Consider the following 21,636-nt stretch of genomic DNA (forward strand, 5'->3'; position numbering starts at 1 on the left):
GTTTTAACACATGTAACTCGGCTGCAGTCCCTGCAGTGACACAGGCCAGATTGTGTCATAATGTGGAAACAACAGGAGGCCTATTGTCAATGGTAATGACATCCTACAACTATTAACACAAACCAATGAGTTTATATTAAAATTTCTATTAATTGTAACATTTATTGTAATTACCATGATACTATTTATCTTCGAAATATTTCAACATTGTAACCATCAATATGGTGCAGGGTACATAATGGCTAAATATCGAATCTAGTCTATATGCCGAACTTAGTCCAGGGGCTGCCAGTTTTAGCTTCACGCCAAAACTCCAGAAGAGATCATCAGTGGATCCTGGAAGTGAAGATGGGTTGCATTTCAGACTCTGAATAAACAGTCAATGTCTTCTTTTTCCCCTTTTGGGTGGGGGATGGATATCAAGTGATGTCACACCTAGACCACTTCACTGAAGTTACCAGCCTGTTTCCAGTAGTCCTTTGATTTTTCCACCAGTGGGTTTGTATTCCAAAAAAGAGTTCCTGTCCTGTCCAACTTTCTGAGCCAAGGATTTATAAAACCTGGTTATCTGCTAGAAATGGGAGAGAATGGAAAAATCCAAATAGTTGACACCTAAATTAAAAGCAAAAAAGCATCTTGCCACATACGTACCTCCAACTCTACCTGTCCTGCTCAAGGTTTAGCTCCATGAAACCTTGCCTGATCCCACAAGGCATGCCCACCTTCTCCCCGCTAAACGCTCACAGCATGAAGTCTATTTCTCTTAGATGACATCATACCTACTGATTACAGATGCCTGAAAGTAAATTCCAACCCCCAGCCCCAGCATCCCTTGACCTACCCCTTATCCCCCTTTCCCACTCATCTTGGGCAATCACACCGCCATGCCTTGTCCACAACAGTCTCCTCAACCTGGAACACCCTTTTCCCTCATTGCTTCTCGCCAGAATCCATCAAGGCTCGGCACAAAGGTACTCTCCCAGGAGGCCTTCCTGAATTCTTCCGTGAGGCAGACTGCTTCCCGAGCTGCCCTGGCCCTTCTCGGGCCAAGTCTCTCCAGAAACTCATCCCATTGTTCTGAGATGGAAGGGATCCCACACCCACGACAGGCCTCCGGGTTTGCTTAATGACTCAACCAGCGAGGGTGCTCGGTAAGCCCCACCAGCACGCGCCCTACTCAGCAGGTAATGATTGAGACCTACGAGGTGACGGGCGCCGCGGTCGACGCTGGGACAAGGTCCCTGCTCCAGGTAGCTTACGTTCTATTCACTAACGTCAAAGAGCAGTGAGTGCTGTTACGTGTATGGGAGCCACCAGGGTCTCCGCCTGCCCTCAGGGCCACGGGCGCACTCGACGATTTGCGCCTGCCTCAGTTTCTTCGTGGGACCGCACCGTCCCCGTCTCCAGAGACGTGACACACTCTCACCACGCGCTCTCGCGTTACCAAGTCTGCGAAGCCGCACACCGCCAGTCCCGGCGTCCCCCGCGCGCCACGCTCCTTTCCGACAGGCCCCAGGAGCCCCGCTGCATGCCGGGGCTTGTGGTCTCGGCGTAAGCGGCGCGGCGCGGCGAGGCGCTGCGGCCGGCGGACGCGCGTGGCAGGAAGCGGAAGCGACCCGAGGCCCTGCCCCGGCCCCGGCCCCGCCCCGCGCCTCGCCGTGCCGCTCGCCGCCGGGCTAGAACTGACGTGTCTCTCGGCGGAGGTGCTGTGCGGTGGAACAGACTGGGCCGCGGGCAGCGTCGCGTCGCGCGGAGCAGAGCTGAGCCGAAGCGGGACCCGGAGCCTGAGCAGCCGCCGCCATGGCAAGTGAGTCCTGCACGGGCAGCTCTACCGAGGCCGGGACGGATCAGATTCCCCTTCCCCTCACCCGTGCGGTCGAGAGCTCGCCGGCCAGCCCTGCCCGGCCTCCTGCAGAACGCGGCCGGTGTCCCCGACCCTTCTCGAGTATCCCCACGAGTCCCGGGTGCGGCCGGCTCCCCTGGCCACTGCTCTCACTCGTCCTGGGCAGAAGGCTTCCCTGGGTAGCGCGGACGGTTACTTCTCTGTGTTCTAACTCTTCCTGTTTTGTTTCTCCCATCAAAGTCAAATTTCTGGAAGTCATCAAACCCTTCTGTGTCATCCTGCCGGAAATTCAGAAGCCGGAGAGGAAGGTAAGTACCCCAAATTGCCAACAAAGAAGATTTCAGGAAACTGTCTGGACTCTGAAAGTTTACAGTATGATTAAAAATGGCTTCAGCACGGCAATGGAAACTCTCCCTTCTCTTGTCTTGGAGTGTAGTCGTGCTCTGTTATTCCGGAGAGCTGTCGAAAGGTGACCTGGTTGTGTGGAAATTTCCACCGAAGTCATCGTGCTGTATTTGGAGCATCTTTGGTGGAAGTTGCTCCGAGAACAAAGCCTCCGGTTGCCCTGTCCCAAAAATGGATCCGAGCCGTGAATGAATAAGGCCTCAGTTAGGATAGCAGATTGAGTTACCCTCCCTTTTTCACCTCCAACGGGAGCAGGTCATGGGTTGGTTTTTTTTTTCCAGGAGATGCCCTTTGTATCCATCTGCTAAAGGGAAGGGCTGTCACTTTAGTATTTACAAATGAGTTTGTACCTTTTATGTAGGCTGTCACAATAGCGAGAATAAAGGCTATTCTTTTGTGAAGTCTGCTGCTTTTCACAGCCAGTGTATTAAAACAAGGAAAGATTAAATGTAGAACTGTGTTGAATCCGAAATTGTGTGGAGTGAGTGTTGCCAGTATAAGTGCAGCTATCAAATAACGAAAAAAAGTTTCGTTAGGTTCCTAGGTTAGAGAGTGGGGAATAAAATGTTTGTGTCCTCAGATTATTTTTCAAACTGTTGTTAAAGCATTCACATGGACACTTGGGTTCTTGGAATCCACTTTCATTTTTTACTTAAAATAGTTTCATAGAAATGCCCATGTGCTTTTTTTAATGGACGAATTTGTAAAACTTTACCCCTCAATTCCAATGTAGTGGAGGGGTATGGCTCTGGAGGCAGGCAAGCCTAGGTCCCACTCTTTACATCGCTCCTTAGTAGCTATGTGACATTGGCCTTGTAACTCAGTGTGGTAGATGGAACCAGGGAAATATGTGCAAGGTATAGCAGTGGCTCAGGAAGGGATTAACTCTGGAAGACATGATGTCTTACGGTGGTTTTGAAGGACAAATAGAAGCCTCCTTGAAGGGATGGAAAGGAATTCCAAGTAAAAGGAGTATATAGTTTGCAAAGGCATTGGTGACAAGAGTGTAGCATGTTTGGATGAGAGGTTGTTAGATGTAGTTCCTATTGATAGAACATAATGGAAGGTGGGGAACAATAGGAGATGAATAACAAGGGCCAGACATGAGAATGTCACTTTGGAAGGAAGGGAGAGGACTAGAGTTGGTTTAGAGGCTTTTCACATCAGAGGATGAACTGTGGTACTGAGCAAGAATGGATTTAGGGGCTACTAAGAGGCAGAGGAGACAGGACTTGGAAAAAGAGCTTTTGGGGTTTTGATGTTAAATTTGATTGTAACCAGGAGATCTTGGTGATTAAAAAGTCTTGAAAAAATTGTCTGCTCTTCGTTTCCCGTCAAGATTCATTTCAGGCAGGTTAGTCTGAAATGGCGTTGCCTTTTCTCGGCCATTTTCTAATTTCTTAGTGTGGTGGGATGGTAGGTGGGAAGAGGAGCATTCTCAAGAGAAGAAGAGTCCTGTGAATGCCCTCAGCTTTGGATGAAGTATCTGAACACTAATTCACACCACCCTTGTGTGGCTGTATGACTGTGTCCTACTTTGCCTGCATGTATAGTTAGAGGACTGTGACTCCTGTTCTGGCCAGAGGGCCGGGAATGCTGACTCAGTGCCTGCCTAGAAGTGTTTTTAAGGAACACAGTTTTGTTCACTTAATACTGTCAGTCTCTCACAAGGTATTTCAACCTCAGAATCTTCCGTCTGTACAATAATTCATATTTGTTAAGCCCTCTAAAGCCATTAGTCTAGTGTCGGCAGCAGACACTAGTGAAGACACTCAGTTTCAGAGGCAGAAAACCTGAAAGAGTTCCCACTCTACTCTTCAGTGACAGAGGCTTTGGGTGGAAGGTCTAAACCTTTCTTATGATACGTAATAGTCATCTTTTCAGCAATTCTTGTCACCTGTGCAACCTTTGTACCTGAGAAGATGTGAAAATCCTTAACAGATGTTACTAATAGGTTAAACATGCAATTCTCCTGCCCTTCCCCAATATTGTTTATTACACTGTTTTACCCTTAATTCATAGAAAATACACTATTGAGCAATTCCAAATTACTTGGCTCCAGAATAACAAGGTTTTGTGACTTACACTCAAATGAAAAGTGGTTGCTCGTGTGTTTTACAAGTCATGTTCTATTGTGACATTCTTCAATCTTGAGTCTTAACTGTTAATGCTAATGGTTAAAAGCACAGTTTGGGACTCAGACTCACTTTAGCATTGCGGTTTGGGACAAATTATTTAGTCTTCTAAGACTGAGTTGTAAAATAAAGATAACTCTCTGTGGTGTGACGTGAGCTGGGGGGATGCCTGTAGGTCCTTGCATTGTGCTCTGTGCAGTGGAAGTTACACAGTACAATGGTACTTATGTTTGGTACATGGTTCAGCTTCTCTGCTGAACAGAGGAAAGGGTCTGGTTGGAGTCCATTTTTAGAGAAAGGGGTCTGATTGGAGTCCATTTTTATTAATTTGCTTTTGAAAGTAACCCCTGCTTTAATTCATTCGCTTCTACTCTAGATTCAGTTTAAAGAGAAAGTGCTGTGGACCGCTATCACCCTCTTTATCTTCTTAGTGTGCTGCCAGGTAAGCTAAGGCTTGTATTTATTTCGTATTGGGGAGGGGGATAAAAGTAGCTGGAAACAGGTGTGCTGACTGTTTTGCTCTTTACCTATTCCCAGATTCCCTTGTTTGGGATCATGTCTTCAGATTCAGCTGACCCTTTCTATTGGATGAGAGTGATTCTAGCCTCTAACAGAGGTAGGACTCTGGCTCTCTCTGTCTTTTCTCTGTAGAGTGTGGGCTTACCTAGCTTCACTTAGTTAAATTATAGGCTTTGGCTTTATATGGAACTTAGAGAGTGACTTGGAAAATAGAGTGAAGAATGTTAGTGTGCTGTGTTGAGTAGCCTTATTAAATGCTGAGTTCAGCACCAAGGCATACCATCATATTTGGAATCGTATTTGAATGCAGTACAAAACCTGTATTGACAAGATAAGTCTATGCTATAGAGAGAATTAAAAACATGGAAAAACAACTAGAATACTTTTTGAATACCTGAAATGATGACATTTCCATTGATAACATTCTTCAGAATATGTATTTTCAGCTGTATCTTTTTCATATCTATAGGTTACATATATTGTCAAAAAATATGTAACAGTGTTTTGTATCCTCTAACCAGTTACCTATGGGACTGGGGAGGATTCTGAATGTGTATGTTGATACTGCATTTGATTAACTCATTTTAAAAACATAGTTGAATTAAATTCCAAATCAGTTGGAAGTATAGCTCATTTTAACATAATGGGAAGTAAGAAGCTTATTCACAACTAGATACAATTGTACAGGCTCCCTTTCCAGACTCTGGGAATTATTTGAATGTTATCCTTTTTTTATTAACTGATGAAGAGACAAACGTTTCTTATCTCTAAAACCAGAATGAATCTGTTTATGGTGAATTTAAATGCAGCAATCTGTTTAGACACCATGTGACTTCCTAAACAGAATAAGATGTTGCCTCGCAGGCTGAACAGAATGAATTGAATTATACACTAATCGTTGATATTTTGGGGTTCTCTAAATTAAATGCAGCTAGGAAACTGAAACACATTAGTTTCATATAAGGGGTACTCAGTCAAATTTTGCTCATTCATTTTTAAAATAATGTACTATGTTTCCAAGCTAATATTGACTGTTTTGCTTCTCCGTTTCCTCAAGGCACATTGATGGAGCTAGGGATCTCTCCCATTGTCACGTCTGGCCTTATAATGCAACTCTTGGCTGGCGCCAAGATAATTGAAGTTGGTGACACCCCAAAAGACCGAGCTCTCTTCAACGGGGCCCAGAAGTGTAAGAAAGATTGTGAATAATCTGATGTCTATAGTTGGAGAATTTGTATTTGCTATAATGGCATCAAACAGGTTTTCTTTTCTTTTTTTTGAGGGGGGGCGGATGGAGTCTAACTCTCTTGCTCAGGCTGGAGTGCAGTGATGCAATCTTGGTTCACTGCAACCTCCACCTCCCACGTTCAAGCAATTCTCCTGCCTCAGCTTCCTGAGTAACTGGGATTACAGGTGCGTGCCACTACACCTGGCTAATTTTTGTGTTTTTAGTAAAGATGGGGTTTCACTACATTGGCCACGCTGGTCTTAAACTCCTGATCTCGTGATTTACCTGCCTCGGCCTCCCAAAGTGCTGGGATTATAGGCGTGAGCCGCCATGCCCAGCCCAAACAGTTTTTTCTTTTGTGCTGCAACCTCCTTGGCCTGCCAACCCTGTAGGAGCACCATGGCCTGTGTTAGCATGAGCACTTCTGGGAGAGCAGAGGTGCTAGGTGCTGGGGATGGGCCGGGCAAGGCAGGGGAGAGTGTCTGGAGTGCCCCTGAGGCCGTGTAATGGAGTGGAAGGATCAGAGCTTGGAGGTCTTAGCACCCTTGGACAACATTTCATTATTACTTAGAAGGAAGTAATGGCTACTTCAGAGCTGTCATAAGGATTAAATAATCACTGTCACAATGCCTGGCACATAGTAGTTATTTGGCAAGTGTTTTATAAAAAAATTTCACCAGGCACGGTGGCTCACGCCTGTAATCCCAGCACTTTGGGAGGCCGAGGCGGGCAGATCACGAGGTCAGGAGATGGAGACCATCCTGGCTAACACGGTGAAACCTTGTCTCCACTAAAAATACAAAAACTTAGCCGGGTGTGGTGGCACATGCTGTAGTCCTAGCTACTCCAGAGGCTGAGGCAGGAGAATCGCTTGAACCTGGGAGGTGGAGGTTGCAGTGAGCCAAGATCGCGCCACTGCTCTCCAGCCTACTTGGGCAACAGAGAGAGACTCTGTCTCAAAAAAAAAAAAAAAGAAGGAAAGCTTCTCTTAGGAGCTAAGGGAATGGGAAGAGTAAACAAATTGATGGTATGTGGGGTTTTCCTTTTAAAAGCACATTAAATAAAAACTTGAGAAGGGATCACTTTACCCAAAAGCTAGTAATTCTGTCCTCTGGACCCAGATCTGGATGGTGAGCCTAGAGAGGTGGCCCAAATCTGTAGTTCAGCTCATGAGCCATCCAGACCCCAAGTGCCTGACATTGAGTTTGGGTGCTGCAGGTGTGACATCTCCAGATTGTCTCCGGATGGTGTCAGGAGTAGGTTCTGCTCCCTGATTTTCTTTGAATAGAACAAATTTTCCAAGTATCACTTTTACTCCTCCCATGATTAAAAAGCAAGTGAATCTAGGAAAAGGTGAAACTAAAGAACAAGTGTGCTTTTGTTAAAAGGCTTTTGATTCATCATGTACTTTGCTGATGTGATGGTTTAGCATGTTCTCAGTCAAGCCCCTTGGAGGTCGTATCACTGCTCTTCATCTTTGTTCTCCCCTGTGCCTGTCGTTGAGTGGGTGTTTCTGAACTATTTCTTTTGCTCTGTGTAGTGACCCACTTGGAAAACACTTCTTTCTTTCAATTCTAGTATTTGGCATGATCATTACTATCGGCCAGTCTATCGTGTATGTGATGACCGGGATGTATGGGGACCCTTCTGAAATGGGTGCTGGAATTTGCCTGCTAATCACCATTCAGGTAATTGTTATGCTAACATCTCCCTCTGAGTAGCCCCTCACACTTACCTACAGTTCTCACATGACGAATATCAACCACACCTAAAAGGAACTCCTACTGAAAGGAAGCAGAAGCCTAAGACTCTGGGTTAGCTCTCTGAATTCAGCAGAGAAAGGCTTTACTGACCACTCTCTGGGACGGAGGATGTGACCTCACTCTGTCTTCAGCATTTATATCAGAGAACCCAGTTACTGAAGGATGGAGCCATGTCCACGGGGAGCAGTAACACATAGTCTTGTATTTTTAAATTTTTACAGCTCTTTGTTGCTGGCTTAATTGTCCTACTTTTGGATGAACTCCTGCAAAAAGGATATGGCCTTGGTTCTGGTATCTCCCTCTTCATTGCAACTAACATCTGTGAAACCATCGTATGGAAGGCATTCAGCCCCACCACTGTCAACACTGGCCGAGGTAAGGGCCCTGTGCTCCTCTAGTGGCAAAAACGATTAAGCAATGCAAAGCAGAAGACAAAAATCCCCCCGTTCCACAGAAAAATTATGTCAGTTTTAGGTTTATCTCTTCTGATTTTTAAAATCAGAAAAGTTTTTAAAACTGCAAAGTTTTAAAAACACAAATAGGCTTATAATTATAATGATACCTAACTTGCACTTTTCATATAAAAATATCTCCTGGACGTTCGGCATGTCAGAATACACAATCCTGCCTCACTTTTCTTAGCACAGTATAACCTTATATTGCAACGATAAAGCAATGTTAAGTCATTTCCAGGTGTTTTTATTGTTAACATTGAAACAGTGAACGTCCTCATATGTTCATCTTTGTGTATTTTGGCAGCTGCTCTTAGTGAATAAATTTCTAAAAATGAAATTCCTAAAGCAAAGCACTTGGTCATGCAAGGGGCAGCTTTCTGAAAAAGGCCTGAACTTGGAGCTTAGCACCCGCGTTCAAATCCTGGCTGTTCCTGTTAGTTGTAAATAGGTGGCTTTGGGCAGATTCCCTCACCACTGAATCTTGGTTACCAGGATGAAATGAGAAGCAGCATGAAATTATGTGATGCCTGGCTCCTGGTAGATGCATATCAAATATTAGCATGCTGTGCTACATCCACTAAGTGCCACAGAAATCTTGTAACAAAGCATGTTTTTAATAAAAAGGTCAAAACATATAAGGGAAGCCTTAGAGAGTGTGACTTTTTAGGGAAAGGAAATAAACATTTTTGACACTAAATATCTTCTGCACTGAGGAGCATTCCAGGAGAAATAATCAGGCGTTATTTGAGAGTTTTCTTTTAATTGAATGTTGGAAACAGAGTCCTTGGCCTCCAGAGACCATATTATCTCATTAATGAGATGGAAAACTGGTCCCCACACAAGTGAAGGCTGCAGGTGCCTAACAGGTTACAAAGGATAGTGGAGCTTGAAGTAGGGAGCCATAGAGAAGAGTGGGCAAGATCACATTTGATGCTTCCTTAGGTACTTTGTATAATTTTAGGAAATCCAAGGTAAATTGGGAGGAGCAGGTCCGGAAGGCAAAGTTTGGCAGGATGTGAAAAGGCAGGAGAGGGAACGCATTGTAGGAGTTCAGGCATTTGACAAGACCATCGTGGCGACTGGCCTTTGGGGAGCGCCTGAGTGGGAAGGAAGTAAAGTCAGAGGGGAAGGGCCTGGTGGCTTAGCAGCCCAGTAGTAGCCGCCAGAGGCTCATGTTCCATTCTGCAGCAGGGTATTGAGTGATGGGAGCCAGAGTTTGGAAGGAGTGATTTGCTCTGCACTGAAAGGCAGAGAGAGCAGCTAGGTGTGTACAGCAGTAATCCAGCCCCAACCAAGCCATCCTACAGGAGAGCATTGTGTCAGGGCATTTGGAGGAAGCAAGTAAGACAGGGGGCCAGAGAGGCACTTTCAAGGTGGGGGAAAACTAAGAAGCAAAGGTGGGTTTGTCTGGCCTTGAAGTCAATGTGTCTAAATGTCAGTTGCTCATGTTTGGGACCTGGCTGACACGAGATGCATTCAGGAAGGGCTGTGCCCCATGGCCTGCATGTGGGCAGTGAGTGGTGCTGGAGGGAGAGCCTGGTGAGGAGGGGCAGGGAGAGCCACACAGAGGGCACAGCTGGGACGGCAGCTTTGCAGCTGTGCCTGGAGACGTTGCAGCTTGGCTTGGGATGGGGGAGGCTGTTGAATGAGATTCTGTAGGCAGAGAGAGTAATCACTGCTGCTTCCCTGGGCAGCAAGAACAATCCAGAACTGGGAATTAGTCCCAAATTCGATACCGTGGGGAAACAGGCCAGCCTTGTCACACAGGACCAAAAGGTGGAAAGGATGGGAACTGACGAAAGACCACCACAGGGTGAGATGAGGACATGATGGCCAGTTAGGACATGGTGTCTCTTTCACAGAAGCCACAGCAGAGGAGGTCAGTGGTCACATTGGTTAGCTGATCTGCCTGACATGTCATCTCTGAATGGTCCAGGAAGATGTAGCAGGTGGTCCCAGCTATCATGTGTTAGAAACTTGAGGACAGTGCTTTTGAGTTCTTTGGTTTCACCTTTTCCTAGATTCACTTGCTTTTTAGTCATGGGAGGAGTAAAAGTGAAACTTGGAAAATTTGTTCTATGAAAGGAAAATCAAGGAGCAGAACCTACTCCTGACAGCATCCAGAGACATAATCTGGAGATGTCACACCTGCAGCACCCAAACTCAGTGTCAGGCACTTGGGGGTCTGGATGGCTCATGAGCTGAACTACAGATTTGGGCCACCTCTCTAGGCTCACCATCCAGGTCTAGGTCCAGAGGACAGAATTATTAGCTTTGGGGTAAAGTGATCCCTTCTCAAGTTTTTATTTAATGTGCTTTTAAAAGGAAAACCCCACATACCATCAATTTGGTTACTCTTCCCATTCCCTCAGCTACCAAGCTATTTTGGTTGAATAGAAGCTTTCCGTTTTGTAGGATGTCTTCATTTCTTACATTTCACTCTATTTCACTGTTCAGCACAAGGGAATGGACACATTTGATAAGTTCCACAGTACTAGATGGGTCCTCTAAGTACGGTCTGGCCTTCAGTTTCAGTTTTCCTATTTAATCTGTCATGTAAAATAAATTTTACTCCAAAGTGGCCATCAAATATAGTCCCTGTTTGACTTTTTTTGTTGTTGAGATGGAGTCTTGTTCTGTCGTCCAGGCTCAAGTGCAGTGGTGCCATCTCAGCTCACTGCAACCTCCACCTCCCGGGTTCAAGCAGTTCTCTGCCTCAGCCTCCTGAGTACGGCGCCTGCCACCATGCTCGGCTAATTTTTTTGTATTTTTAGTACAGACAGGGTTTCACCATCTTGGCCAGGCTGGTCTTGAACTCCTGACCTTGTGATCCGCCCACCTCAGCCTCCCAAAGGGCTGGGATTACAGGCGTGAGCCACCGTGCCCCGACTCCTATTTGACTTTTTAAAAAGTGCTTCTCAGAGTACCGATACCATGACCCCACACTGCCCACAGAGACCCTGTTTCTGGAAGTAATGCCAGCTTCCTGCCAGTAGAAGTACTGTGAGTTGCCAGGCTTCCATTATGGGATGGTTACACCGTCCTGGAACGGCAGAGCTTACCACTTGTTTCTTTCTTTCGCTTTTTAGTTTTTTAGCTTAAGTAAATTTCTTGCTAATGTCTAAAACTTAGGCCTTAATAATGCACCACACTCCCCACCTTCCTCTCACTTGTTACTCTGTTGTCTCATTCTCAGATTGGGTCCCCTTCCCGTTTCCCTCAGTCCCTCAGTAAGCTCACTCCACCCCTAGGCCTGCCTCCCTCAGGAGCATCTCCTGGCAGGGTGTGATTTGGATGGGGCCACATGGTGGACGCAAGCACATCCTCTGTACTTGTACCCTTGATGTAAGGAGCAGAGAGTTGGAGCCTCCCCACTCACCAGCCAGGGACAGCCTGCACTTCAGAGCTGTTGAATGGGTACTTGTGCTTCTCAGGATTTTCCAGGAAAGTAGATTTGCCGGCTCTGAGTCCTCTCTTCAGTGGATGACCCCTTCCAGCTAGAGTTCAGCAAAGTCTGCTTTTATTTTTGTAAATTATCATCATTCCACACCTCTGGTGGCCACTGACTCATACCTAAGAAATGAGACTAGTTAATTTTAAAAAGTGGAATAGTGGTTGGGTGCTGTGGCTCACACCTGTAATCCCAACACTTTGGGTGGGTGAGGCAGGAGGATCGCTTGAGGTCAGGAGTTCAAGACGAGACTGGGTAACATAGTGAGACCCCAACTGTACAAAAATAAAAAATAAAAAATTAGCCAGGTGTGGTAGCACGCCTGTAGTCCCAGCTATTCGGAAGGCTGAGATAGGAGGATCACTTGAGCCCAGGAGGAGGAGGTTGAGGCTGCAGTGAGGTGCTGCCACACCACTGCACTCCAGCCTAGGCAACAGAGAGAGACCCTGTCAAAAAAGAAAACAAAACAAAACAGAATAGCCCGTTTCTGTAGTTTGAATTCTCTACAGAAGAGAAGTGAGGGATGAGTAGAATACATGCTGTATCCCTGTGGCTATGGGCACCATGTGTCTAATAACTTAAGTTTGTTTTCCTCTTTTTATTTTCTCTGCTAAGAAGCCTAGAAGCAAATTGAGTTGCCTGTTTGTTCCTTCACATTTGTGTCCTCCTTTGCCAACAGGAATGGAATTTGAAGGTGCTATCATCGCACTTTTCCATCTGCTGGCCACACGCACAGACAAGGTCCGAGCCCTTCGGGAGGCGTTCTACCGCCAGAATCTCCCCAACCTCATGAATCTCATCGCCACCATCTTTGTCTTTGCAGTGGTCATCTATTTCCAGGTGCGTCCAGATCCAACCCCAGGGAGTTTCCGTGGTCTGGATTTAAGTGTCAGAATGCCTTGTGTGCAGTCCCCTACTCTGTGGGGTGCACTGTCATCATATTGTGTTGAAACGATGAGATGGTATTTGAAGGCAGCAGGTTTCCAGATGAGCTGGACAAGCACGTTCATTGAGTCATGGGACCTGCCATTAACGAAACAAAATTAAGGCAGTTCTAACATTTGTGAAATCATGTTCCTTTGGGTTGGGCCTATCAACAGGTAAGAAAATATATTTCTAAGTTCTTAGTTCAAGAGAAGCAAAAAGTACTGTAGCTCTGAAACCTCATTGCTCTCTTATAGAAATTTTGTATGATATTTATAGGTAACTTCAGCATCTCGGAAAAGGCCTATCTTCTTGAGCTGTCTTACCTTTAAAAGTATTCCATCTTTTAAACTTGCTTCTGAGTAAGAAACCTGAACTGCTAGTTGTTTCCCTGTAATTGGATTGATCTTTGTATTTTTTGATGGTCAACTTTGTATTTTTGGTGTTTATTAAAAAGAAGGGACAGAGATAAAAGGTAGTTTGATGTTTGTGAAAGGTATTTATACCAGCTACATGCTTTTCCTGTTCCTTCTGAGACTAAGCCAGATTCCTGCTTAATAAAAAGCTAACTCTTTAGGGGCTTTGCCAGAATTTGCAGTCAGATCGTTAAGAATTTAATTTTTTTTTTGAGACGGAGTCTTGCTCCGTTGCCCAAGCTGGAGTGCAGTGGCACGATCTCAACTCACTGCAACCTCTGCCTCCCAGGTTCAAGAGATTCTCCTGCTTCAGCCTCCCGAGTAGATGGGACTACAGGTGCCTGCCACCACGCCCGGTGAATTTTTTTGTATTTTTAGTAGAGACAGGGTTTCACCGTGTTAGCCAGGATGGTCTCGATCTCCTGACCTCATGATCCGCCCGCCTCCACATCCCAAAGCGCTGGGATTACAGGCGGGAGCCACCGCTCCCAACTTTAAGTATTTAATTTTTAAATCCTCTGTATTCTGAGCCCTGTTATAGGTACTGGGAGTTCATAAAAATAAACCTTTTCTATTCTCCAAGTGTTTCAGAGGGAGAGGTTGTATTCCTAGAAAAGTTTAGCTTTTCTGTTCATGATTAAAAACACCGTAAGGAACTGTTGCAAGGTGTGAGGCCACTGCTGTAGTGGCCCTGCCTCAGAGCCAGTGTAAAAGCTCAGGAAACATCACCAGCTAGAGAGAAACGCCGTTGGGATTTGGGTGCGTGGCCTCCAGGCTTTTCTCCATATTCCACACAGATGTGGATGTAATGTGATAGGCTTTGTCTTTTGGAGGGGGGAAAAAAAAGGATCATTCCAGCGTGCTCACTTCCATGTTTTGTTTTCTGTGAGACAGGGTCTCATCGTGTTGCTCAGGCTGGAATGCAGTGGCGTGATCTCGGCTCACTGCAGCCTAGACCTCCCAGGCTCAAGTGATCGTCCCACCTCAGCCTCCTGAGTAGCTGGGACTACAGGCGCGCACCACTACACCCGGCTAGTTTTGTTTATTTTTTGTAGAGATAGAGTCTCACTGTGTTGCCCAGGCTGGTCTCGAACTTCTGGGCTCAAGCAATTCTCCCACCTCGGCCTCCCAAAGTGCTGGGATTACAGGTGTAAGCTACCCCACCTAGCCTTCGGTGTATTTTTAAACCAGCTTTTCTGGGCCCGTTCTGGATGTTCCCCCAAAGTGCAGGAGTACGGTGGTGGGTAAGGAATGGGCACGAGCTCTCAGAACTGGGAGCCCCAGAACCAGCACACAGGATTTCCTCCCTTGTGGCCCACTGGATAGTCCCCGGCTGGACTGTGCTTCTGTGCAGCAGGCTGGAATGAAGCAGTGAAGGGGATTTGGTTCTGTTTGGCTTCTCAGGGCTTCCGAGTCGACCTGCCAATCAAGTCGGCCCGCTACCGCGGCCAGTACAACACCTACCCCATCAAGCTCTTCTATACGTCCAACATCCCCATCATCCTGCAGTCCGCCCTGGTGTCCAACCTTTATGTCATCTCCCAAATGCTCTCAGCTCGCTTCAGTGGCAACTTGCTGGTCAGCCTGCTGGGCACCTGGTCGGTAAGTAGGCTCTTCGAAGATGAGCTAGCAATGCAGCTAGTTGGAGTGGTTTCTGTCAGTGTGTCTTGCTCATGAACAGATATTTCATCCAAAGATATTTTCCATTGTAACTTTTACAAATTCAGCACATTAAATTATCTTTTCAGTAAGAAAATTGTACCATGGGCACCGAGTAAAATTGCATTCTTTCATCTGCTCAGAACTATTTTTGCCCTGATGCTAAAGTAAAATGAGGAGCACTCACACGCGTTTGGTTTCTTCTTCCCCAGGACACGTCTTCTGGGGGTCCCGCACGTGCTTATCCAGTTGGTGGCCTTTGCTATTACCTGTCCCCTCCAGAATCTTTTGGCTCTGTGTTAGAAGACCCGGTCCATGCAGTTGTATACATAGTGTTCATGCTGGGCTCCTGTGCATTCTTCTCCAAAACGTGGATTGAGGTCTCAGGTTCCTCTGCCAAAGATGTAAGTAGAAGCAAAACCTTCTAGAAGGGTGATGAAAGTGTGGCTAGTATAAGGGGTGTGGATTTGTCACCTCATCATAAATAGTGGTCTGTGACACTTGCAGACAGATCGTCCTCCTTTAAGGGCTGACAGATGGAGCTCAGCCAGTAGATCAGCTGTAGGTATGAGAATCTGAATCCACACTGTAAAGTTAGACTTGGTCATACGACTTCCTTGCAGTTTTAAAGTTCTCTGTATGAATATTGTCAGTGCTGGAAGAGGCGATCTATTGTCAGTGCTGGAAATGCTGGAAGTGGTACTGTTTAGTACCACTTGGAATGCCTGTTTCCCCTTCAACCTCCAATTCCAACTTCTCCCCTGTGGGCACCCTGCAGGTTGCAAAGCAGCTGAAGGAGCAGCAGATGGTGATGAGAGGCCACCGAGAGACCTCCATGGTCCATGAACTCAATCGGTGAGTGGCGGCCCCAGGTCCCCAACTTCCCATCTCTGGACATGTGTTGTTTCTTTCCACACAGGGCATCCTGATAGGCCCTAGCACTTACTGGGTCACTAAATCTTATCCTTGGGTTATAGGACAGAACTAAATGTTAAATATTTATTTATGAACTTGCTAAGTACTGGACACTGGAGACATAAAGATAAACACTTAACAGCCCCTGTCCTCCAGAGGTAGCCACTGGTAAGGAGATGGAAGCATGTGGCCAGGCGGGTGGGAGACAGTGTGGTAAGGGGTCTGAGAGCAACAGCTGTGAGCGGCAGCGGGACCCTCATTCACCCTGACTCATGCCGATGGGGTGCTGAAGAGAGCGCCCTGGAGGAGGGTCACTCTGAGCTCAGAGCAGGCAGGTCCTGGCGTCTGAGTGCATTTTGGGGCCTGAGATGGTGGTAAGGCTAGAGAAGCTGGCAGTGGCTGGGCACGGAAGGGGTTGATTTACGTTTGAAGCAGGGCAGAAGGGATGGAGCTTGCAGTCTCTTAGGAAGGTCAGTGCTAATACATGAAACCACGCTAGAGAGGGAGAGGGGGAGGCCACATACCTGCCGGGCTGTGGCGAGAGTTTGGGCCAGAGGTGATGGTGCCAGATATAGCCGTCCCCTTGGGGATGGAGCAGTTAGGTGAGGAAGGGCAAAGTCCAGGTGACCTTAGATGCTGCCACAGCACTCTTCGGTCTGCACAGTCTCCATTACAACTACTCATCTCTTCCATCGTCACTCACAAGCAGCCACAGACAGACACAGACAAATGAGCATGGCTGTATTCCTACAAAGCTGTCTACAAAGTCAGCTGCAGACCGGGTTGTCCTATGGGCCTTACCTAAAGGAAGCAACCACAGGAAAAGCCAGAATTGCAAACTTCACATTATTTTCTAATCCCTAGCAGGGATGGTAGGCAATTTAGTTCATTCTCTTAATATTAAGCTGCTGAATTTATAGCACTCTGCAGTAGAAATATAATTCAAGTCACATGTAATTTTTTTAATTTCTAGAAGTCACATTTTAAAAGTAAAAAGAAACAGGTGAAATTAATTTTAATATATTTAACCCAGTATATCCAAAGTATCATTTCAACATTATAATTAATGTAAGAAAAACCATGATGAGATATTTTACATCCTTGTCTTCAAATTAAATCTCCAAAATCTCATGTGACATCTCAGTTTGGTCTAGTTACAGTACCCTGGCTACTATGGCCAGTGTGGCCGCTGCCTGGACAGCAGCGCCTTGGCCTGGAGCACTAGATATAGTAGATGACTTTCAAGGAGACAGCAGAGGGGCCTTTGAGGCATTAGGTCCCAAAGTCCCAGGTGAGCCTGTTGGCCACCTGGCTCACAGGGGGGCTCTGTGGGTGTCCCAGAGCTGACTGTGTCCCCTTCCCCAGGTACATCCCCACAGCCGCGGCCTTCGGTGGGCTGTGCATCGGGGCCCTCTCGGTCCTGGCTGACTTCCTGGGCGCCATTGGGTCTGGAACTGGGATCCTGCTCGCGGTCACCATTATCTACCAGTACTTTGAGATCTTCGTGAAGGAGCAGAGCGAGGTCGGCAGCATGGGGGCCCTGCTCTTCTGAGCCCGTCTCCCAGGACAGGTTGAGGAAGCTGCTCCAGAAGCGCCTCGGAAGGGGAGCTCTCATCATGGCGCATGCTGCTGCGGCATATGGACTTTTGTTTAATAATGTTTTTGAATTTCGTATTCTTTCATTCCACTGTGTAAAGTGCTAGACATTTTCCAATTTAAAATTTTGCTTTTTATCCTGGCATTGGCAAAAAGAACTGTGAAAGTGAAATTTTATTCAGCCGACTGCCAGAGAAGTGGGAATGGTATAGGATTGTCCCCAAGTGTCCATGTAACTTTTGTTTTAACCTTTGCACCTTCTCAGTGCCGTATGCGGCTGCAGCAGTCTAACCTGTTTCCCCACAAAGGGAATTTCTCACTCTGGTTGGAAGCACAAAAACTGAAATGTCTACGTTTCATTTTGGCAGTAGGGTGTGAAGCTGGGACCGGATCATGTATTTCCCGGAGACGTGGGACCTTGCTGGCATGTCTCCTTCACAATCAGGCGTGGGAATATCTGGCTTAGGACTGTTTTTCTCTTTAAGACACCATTGTTTTCCCCTATTTTAAAAGTGATTTTTTTTAAGGACAGAACTTCTTCCAAAAGAGAGGGATGGCTTTCCCAGAAGACACTCCCGGCCGTCTGTGGATTTGTCTGTGTGCACCTGTTGGCTCTTCTAGCTGACTCTTCTGGTTGGACTTAGAGTTTGCCTGTTTCTGCTAGCTCCATGTTTAGTCCACTTGGGTCATCAGCTCTACCAAACTGAGCCTGGCCAAGCTAGGGGGACAGACCCTTGCAGTGATGTCCATTTGTCTAGATTCTGCCAGTCATCACTGGATGCATCTCCTCGCGGCTGCCCTAGCAAGGGGAGACATTGTGGTGGCTATCAGACATGGACAGAAACTGACTTAGTGCTCACAAGCCACTACACCTTCTGGGCTGAAGATCACCCAGCTGTATTTTCAGTTTTCTTACCATGCTTAGGACTGCACACAAGTGAGCAGACGCCACCAACTTCCTTTCTGCATCACCAGTGTCGTCAGCAGAGAGAGGACAGTGCAGGCTCAAGGTCGGTAGTGAAGTCAGGTTCGGGGTGCGTGGGCTGTGGTGGTGTTGATCAGTTGCTCCAGTGTTTGAAATAAGAAGACTCATGTTTATATCTGGAATAAGTTCTGTTTGTGCTGACAGGTGGCCTAGGTCCTGGGGATGGGCACCATCCCTCTGTCCTTGAGGGAGTCCCCTCTTAGGACAGGCACTGCCTGGCAGCAAGGGCAGCAGAGTTGGGTACTGAGATCCTGAGGAGCTTGAGGTTTCAAGCTGGCTTTAGACATTGGTGGGACCAAGAATGTTTTGCTGGATGCCCCAATCCTAAGAAGGGGTCCTGGGGGTGCATGCAGCCTATCGGGGAGACTCCACACTGACAGTGGGCACACGGCAGCCTGCGAAGCACAGGGCCACCACCACAGCCTGGCAGAGGGGCACACTCTGTCTGGAGACCTCGCTGGCAGTGCTAGCCAGGAAACAGAGTGACCAAGGGACAAGAAGGGACTTGCCCAAAGCCACCCAGCAACTCAGCAGCAGAACCAAGATGGGCCCCAGGCTCCTCCATATGTTCCAGGGCTTACCACCCTATCACACGTGGCCTTGTCTAGACCCAGTCCTGAGCAGGGGAGAGGCTCTGAGACCTGATGCCCTCCTACCCACATGGTTCTCCCGCTGCCCTGTCCACTCTGCTGCTACAGAGGGGCAGGGCCTCCCCAGCCCATGCTTAGGAATGCTTGGCCTCTTGCAGGCAGGCAGCTGTACCCAACCTGGTGGGCTGGGGACTGGAGGGCGCCAGGCCTCAGGAGGAGCCCCATAGTCCTGCCTGCAGCCTGTAACCATCGGCTGGGCCCTGCAAGGCCCATACTCACACCCTGTGGGTGATGGTCATGGTGGGTGGGTGGGGACTGACCCCAGCTTCCAGGGGACTGTCACTGTGGATGCCAAAATGGCATAACTGAGACAAGGTGAATAAGTGACAAATAAAGCCAATTTTTTACAAGGTACTTGGTCATGTTCTCTTAATTTTAAATTATATTTTATTCCCCAAAAGGACAGTGAGGCCCAAAGCTTGAGTGCAACTTTATGTGTGTCAAAGGCTTGGCTGGGGCACTCAGGCATTTTGCCTGGAAAAGTTCCCTTCTAGTGGTCATGTCAGCCTGGTGCTCACATTTGTGATAAAGTGAAATGGCTGCTGGGCCACATGTGGCGCTACTGCAGGGCTCTGCCAGTGAGGCAGAATGCACCAGCTGTCCCGTGAGAATGCAGAGGCCTCCACTGAGCCAGGGCACCTGCCACCCTGTGGAAGAGTGGGAACCTTCTAGCAGGAGCCTAGCGCCCCATAACTCGAAGCCCTTCGAGCCTCAGCTCCAGTACCCAGCTGGTGATTGGAGAAGTCTTACCTTGGTTGTGAGGCTGGCCTCAGACCTGACCTGTAGCCAAGCCAGAAGGACCCACTGTTATGTGGGTAGGAGTGGCAGGCTTGTGGCTGCTCCCCTAGAACGTGTCTAAAAGTCTTTCTGTTTCCACACCAAGCCCCCAGTGGTAGGCCACATTTCCACTCTCCCCAATCCTGGACAGGGCCTCACCCCAAACCTGCCATCCCCACTACCCGGGCCTGGTGCTTCCTCAGGAACTTGAGGGGTAGGTGGGAGGGCAGCCCCAGGGCAGGCCTGACCAGGGCTGTGGGAGGGCGTTACTCCTAGGTGGGCTCCAGCCTCAGTATTTACTTGTAGTCTTAGACCTTGTCTTAGAAACTGATTTCCAAGGGGAGTTGGGTCAGAGCAGGATGGTCCCTCTGAGACCACCTGATGGACAGGTGTGGGCCTGGCCTTGCAGAAGCCACACCTCAGCACTGTTTTGAGACTGCCAGGACACATGTGCAGCCAGGTCTGCCCTGCGCTCCCTCTGTACCTGCTGGCCCCAGGAGCAGGCTCAGGGAAGCCCTGGACAGGAGCACAGCACGTGGCCTCAGGCTCCAGACCAGCCAGGCGCTGTGAAATGCTGAGGCAGGCAGGGTGCTTGCCAATATAAATATGTTAGAAAACCTGCCGCCCCAGGGAAGCAGTAGGCCATCTCTCGTGCCTCAGGTATTTGGCTGCACTTGTGGCCGTGGCCCCTCTCACCTGAGGGCAAACAGAGCCCACATTCCAGCAGCCACGCGTGCTTCGAGATGGCAGGCCCTGGTGTGGCTTACTGTGGCGTCTCTCCACCTGGCTCTTCCTGTGCAAAGGGAACTCATGCTCAGAGATGGGTGGTAAGGCTTACTCTTCTTTTTCCCTTGGGGCAGGCACTGTCCCAGCCACTTCCTACATGTGCTCTCACTTCACCCCACTAGAGGCCCAGGAGGAAACAAGTCGGTCCATTTTATAGGTGAAGAAACTGAGGCCTAGGGAAATAGAGTGCAGCCAAAAGTCACTTAGCTCCAGAGCCAGGACAAAAAGCCTAAGGCTCACTTCCTACCCCAAGTCCCTGTCTGGTTGCTGGTCCTGCCTGCAGGTACTTCCCCAGCCTGCTCCTGCTGAAGCCAGGCCAGCATGAAGTCCTCAGGAAGGCTGGTATGAGCCTCCCATCTCATTCCTGAGGGGTCTGAGCCCCATGGCCTGGGGAAGAGCAACAGATTCCTGACAAGGGCCAGGAGTTGGGCATGTGGCACTGTCCAAGAGTCAGCAGAAGCCCCAACCTGAACTTCAGCACCCACCAATGCCTGGTTCTGGAGAGCCAGGTGTGCCCCTAAGTGGTAGTGCCCACCTCACTCCCCTGCCCCAATCCGTTCTAGGGCCACATCACCCACTCCTTTCCACACAGCAAACATTATTGAGCCCCATGGGGAAATGGAACAGAAGGTGCTTCTCCTCTCGAAAGCTCATGCCCCAGCAGAAAGGGTTCTGCAGTGTCTGTCTAACCTCTGGGCCTTGTTCCCTCTGCTGTCTGCCTGACAAGCTCCTGTTCATCCTTCAAAGCACAGCTCAATAAGGCTAGAAACATCTAAATGCCTATCGGAGGGGGGTGAATAAATTACAGCAGCTCCTCCCTGTGGAAAGGAACTAGGAGGACATTCTTTATATGTTGAGTTAGAAGAATCTCCAAGACATGCTGTCAAGGAAAAATACAGAAAGCAAGAAACAGCGTATGTTCCTATTTGTGCTTAAAAGCGGGGTGGGAAGCAACTAACAGACTACATCAGGAAAAGGCGTAGCAATTTCTCATAAAACTAGACACACACCCTACACCCAGCTATTCTATTCCTGGGTATTGAAACCCAAGATGAAAATGTATGCCTATACAAAGACTTGTACAGAATTTCATAATAGCTGAAAAATAGGGAATAGCCTAGATGACCAT

The 21,636-nt window shown here is 47.8% G+C and overlaps 1 protein-coding gene across 5 annotated transcripts; it reads left to right on the forward strand.

Annotated features, from left to right (window-relative positions):
- Positions 1-877: 877 nt before the first annotated feature.
- On the forward strand, positions 878-19,298 carry SEC61A1 (Sec61 translocon alpha 1 subunit). Of its 5 annotated transcripts, none has more exons than XM_025376227.1 (12): positions 878-1,151; positions 2,084-2,151; positions 4,760-4,825; positions 4,921-4,999; positions 5,960-6,091; positions 7,709-7,818; positions 8,115-8,268; positions 12,479-12,639; positions 14,544-14,741; positions 15,011-15,202; positions 15,577-15,653; positions 17,079-19,298. In XM_025376227.1, the coding sequence occupies exons 1-12, from the start codon at positions 1,127-1,129 to the stop codon at positions 17,263-17,265; spliced, it is 1,449 nt and encodes a 482-aa protein (XP_025232012.1). In that variant the 5' UTR covers positions 878-1,126; the 3' UTR covers positions 17,266-19,298. The 5 variants fall into 5 exon arrangements, with proteins under 5 accessions (XP_025232012.1, XP_025232013.1, XP_025232014.1 ...); XM_025376228.1 differs by lacking the exon at positions 878-1,151 and adding an exon at positions 1,498-1,807; XM_025376229.1 differs by lacking the exon at positions 878-1,151 and adding an exon at positions 1,636-1,811.
- Positions 19,299-21,636: the final 2,338 nt, after the last annotated feature.

Source organism: Theropithecus gelada, chromosome 2 (genome assembly GCF_003255815.1).
Source record: "Theropithecus gelada isolate Dixy chromosome 2, Tgel_1.0, whole genome shotgun sequence".
Classification (NCBI taxonomy): Eukaryota; Metazoa; Chordata; class Mammalia; order Primates; family Cercopithecidae; genus Theropithecus; species Theropithecus gelada.

Excerpts from the sequence above, each read along its gene's own strand:
- SEC61A1 (XM_025376226.1), top strand. The coding sequence starts at position 1,801 with ATGGCAAGTGAGTCCTGCACGGGCAGCTCTACCGAGGCCGGGACGGAT. Across the intron at positions 14,742-15,010 it reads GCCTGCTGGGCACCTGGTCG|GACACGTCTTCTGGGGGTCC; the intron begins GTAAGTAGGCTC and ends CTTCTTCCCCAG. Across the intron at positions 15,203-15,576 it reads CAGGTTCCTCTGCCAAAGAT|GTTGCAAAGCAGCTGAAGGA; the intron begins GTAAGTAGAAGC and ends GGCACCCTGCAG.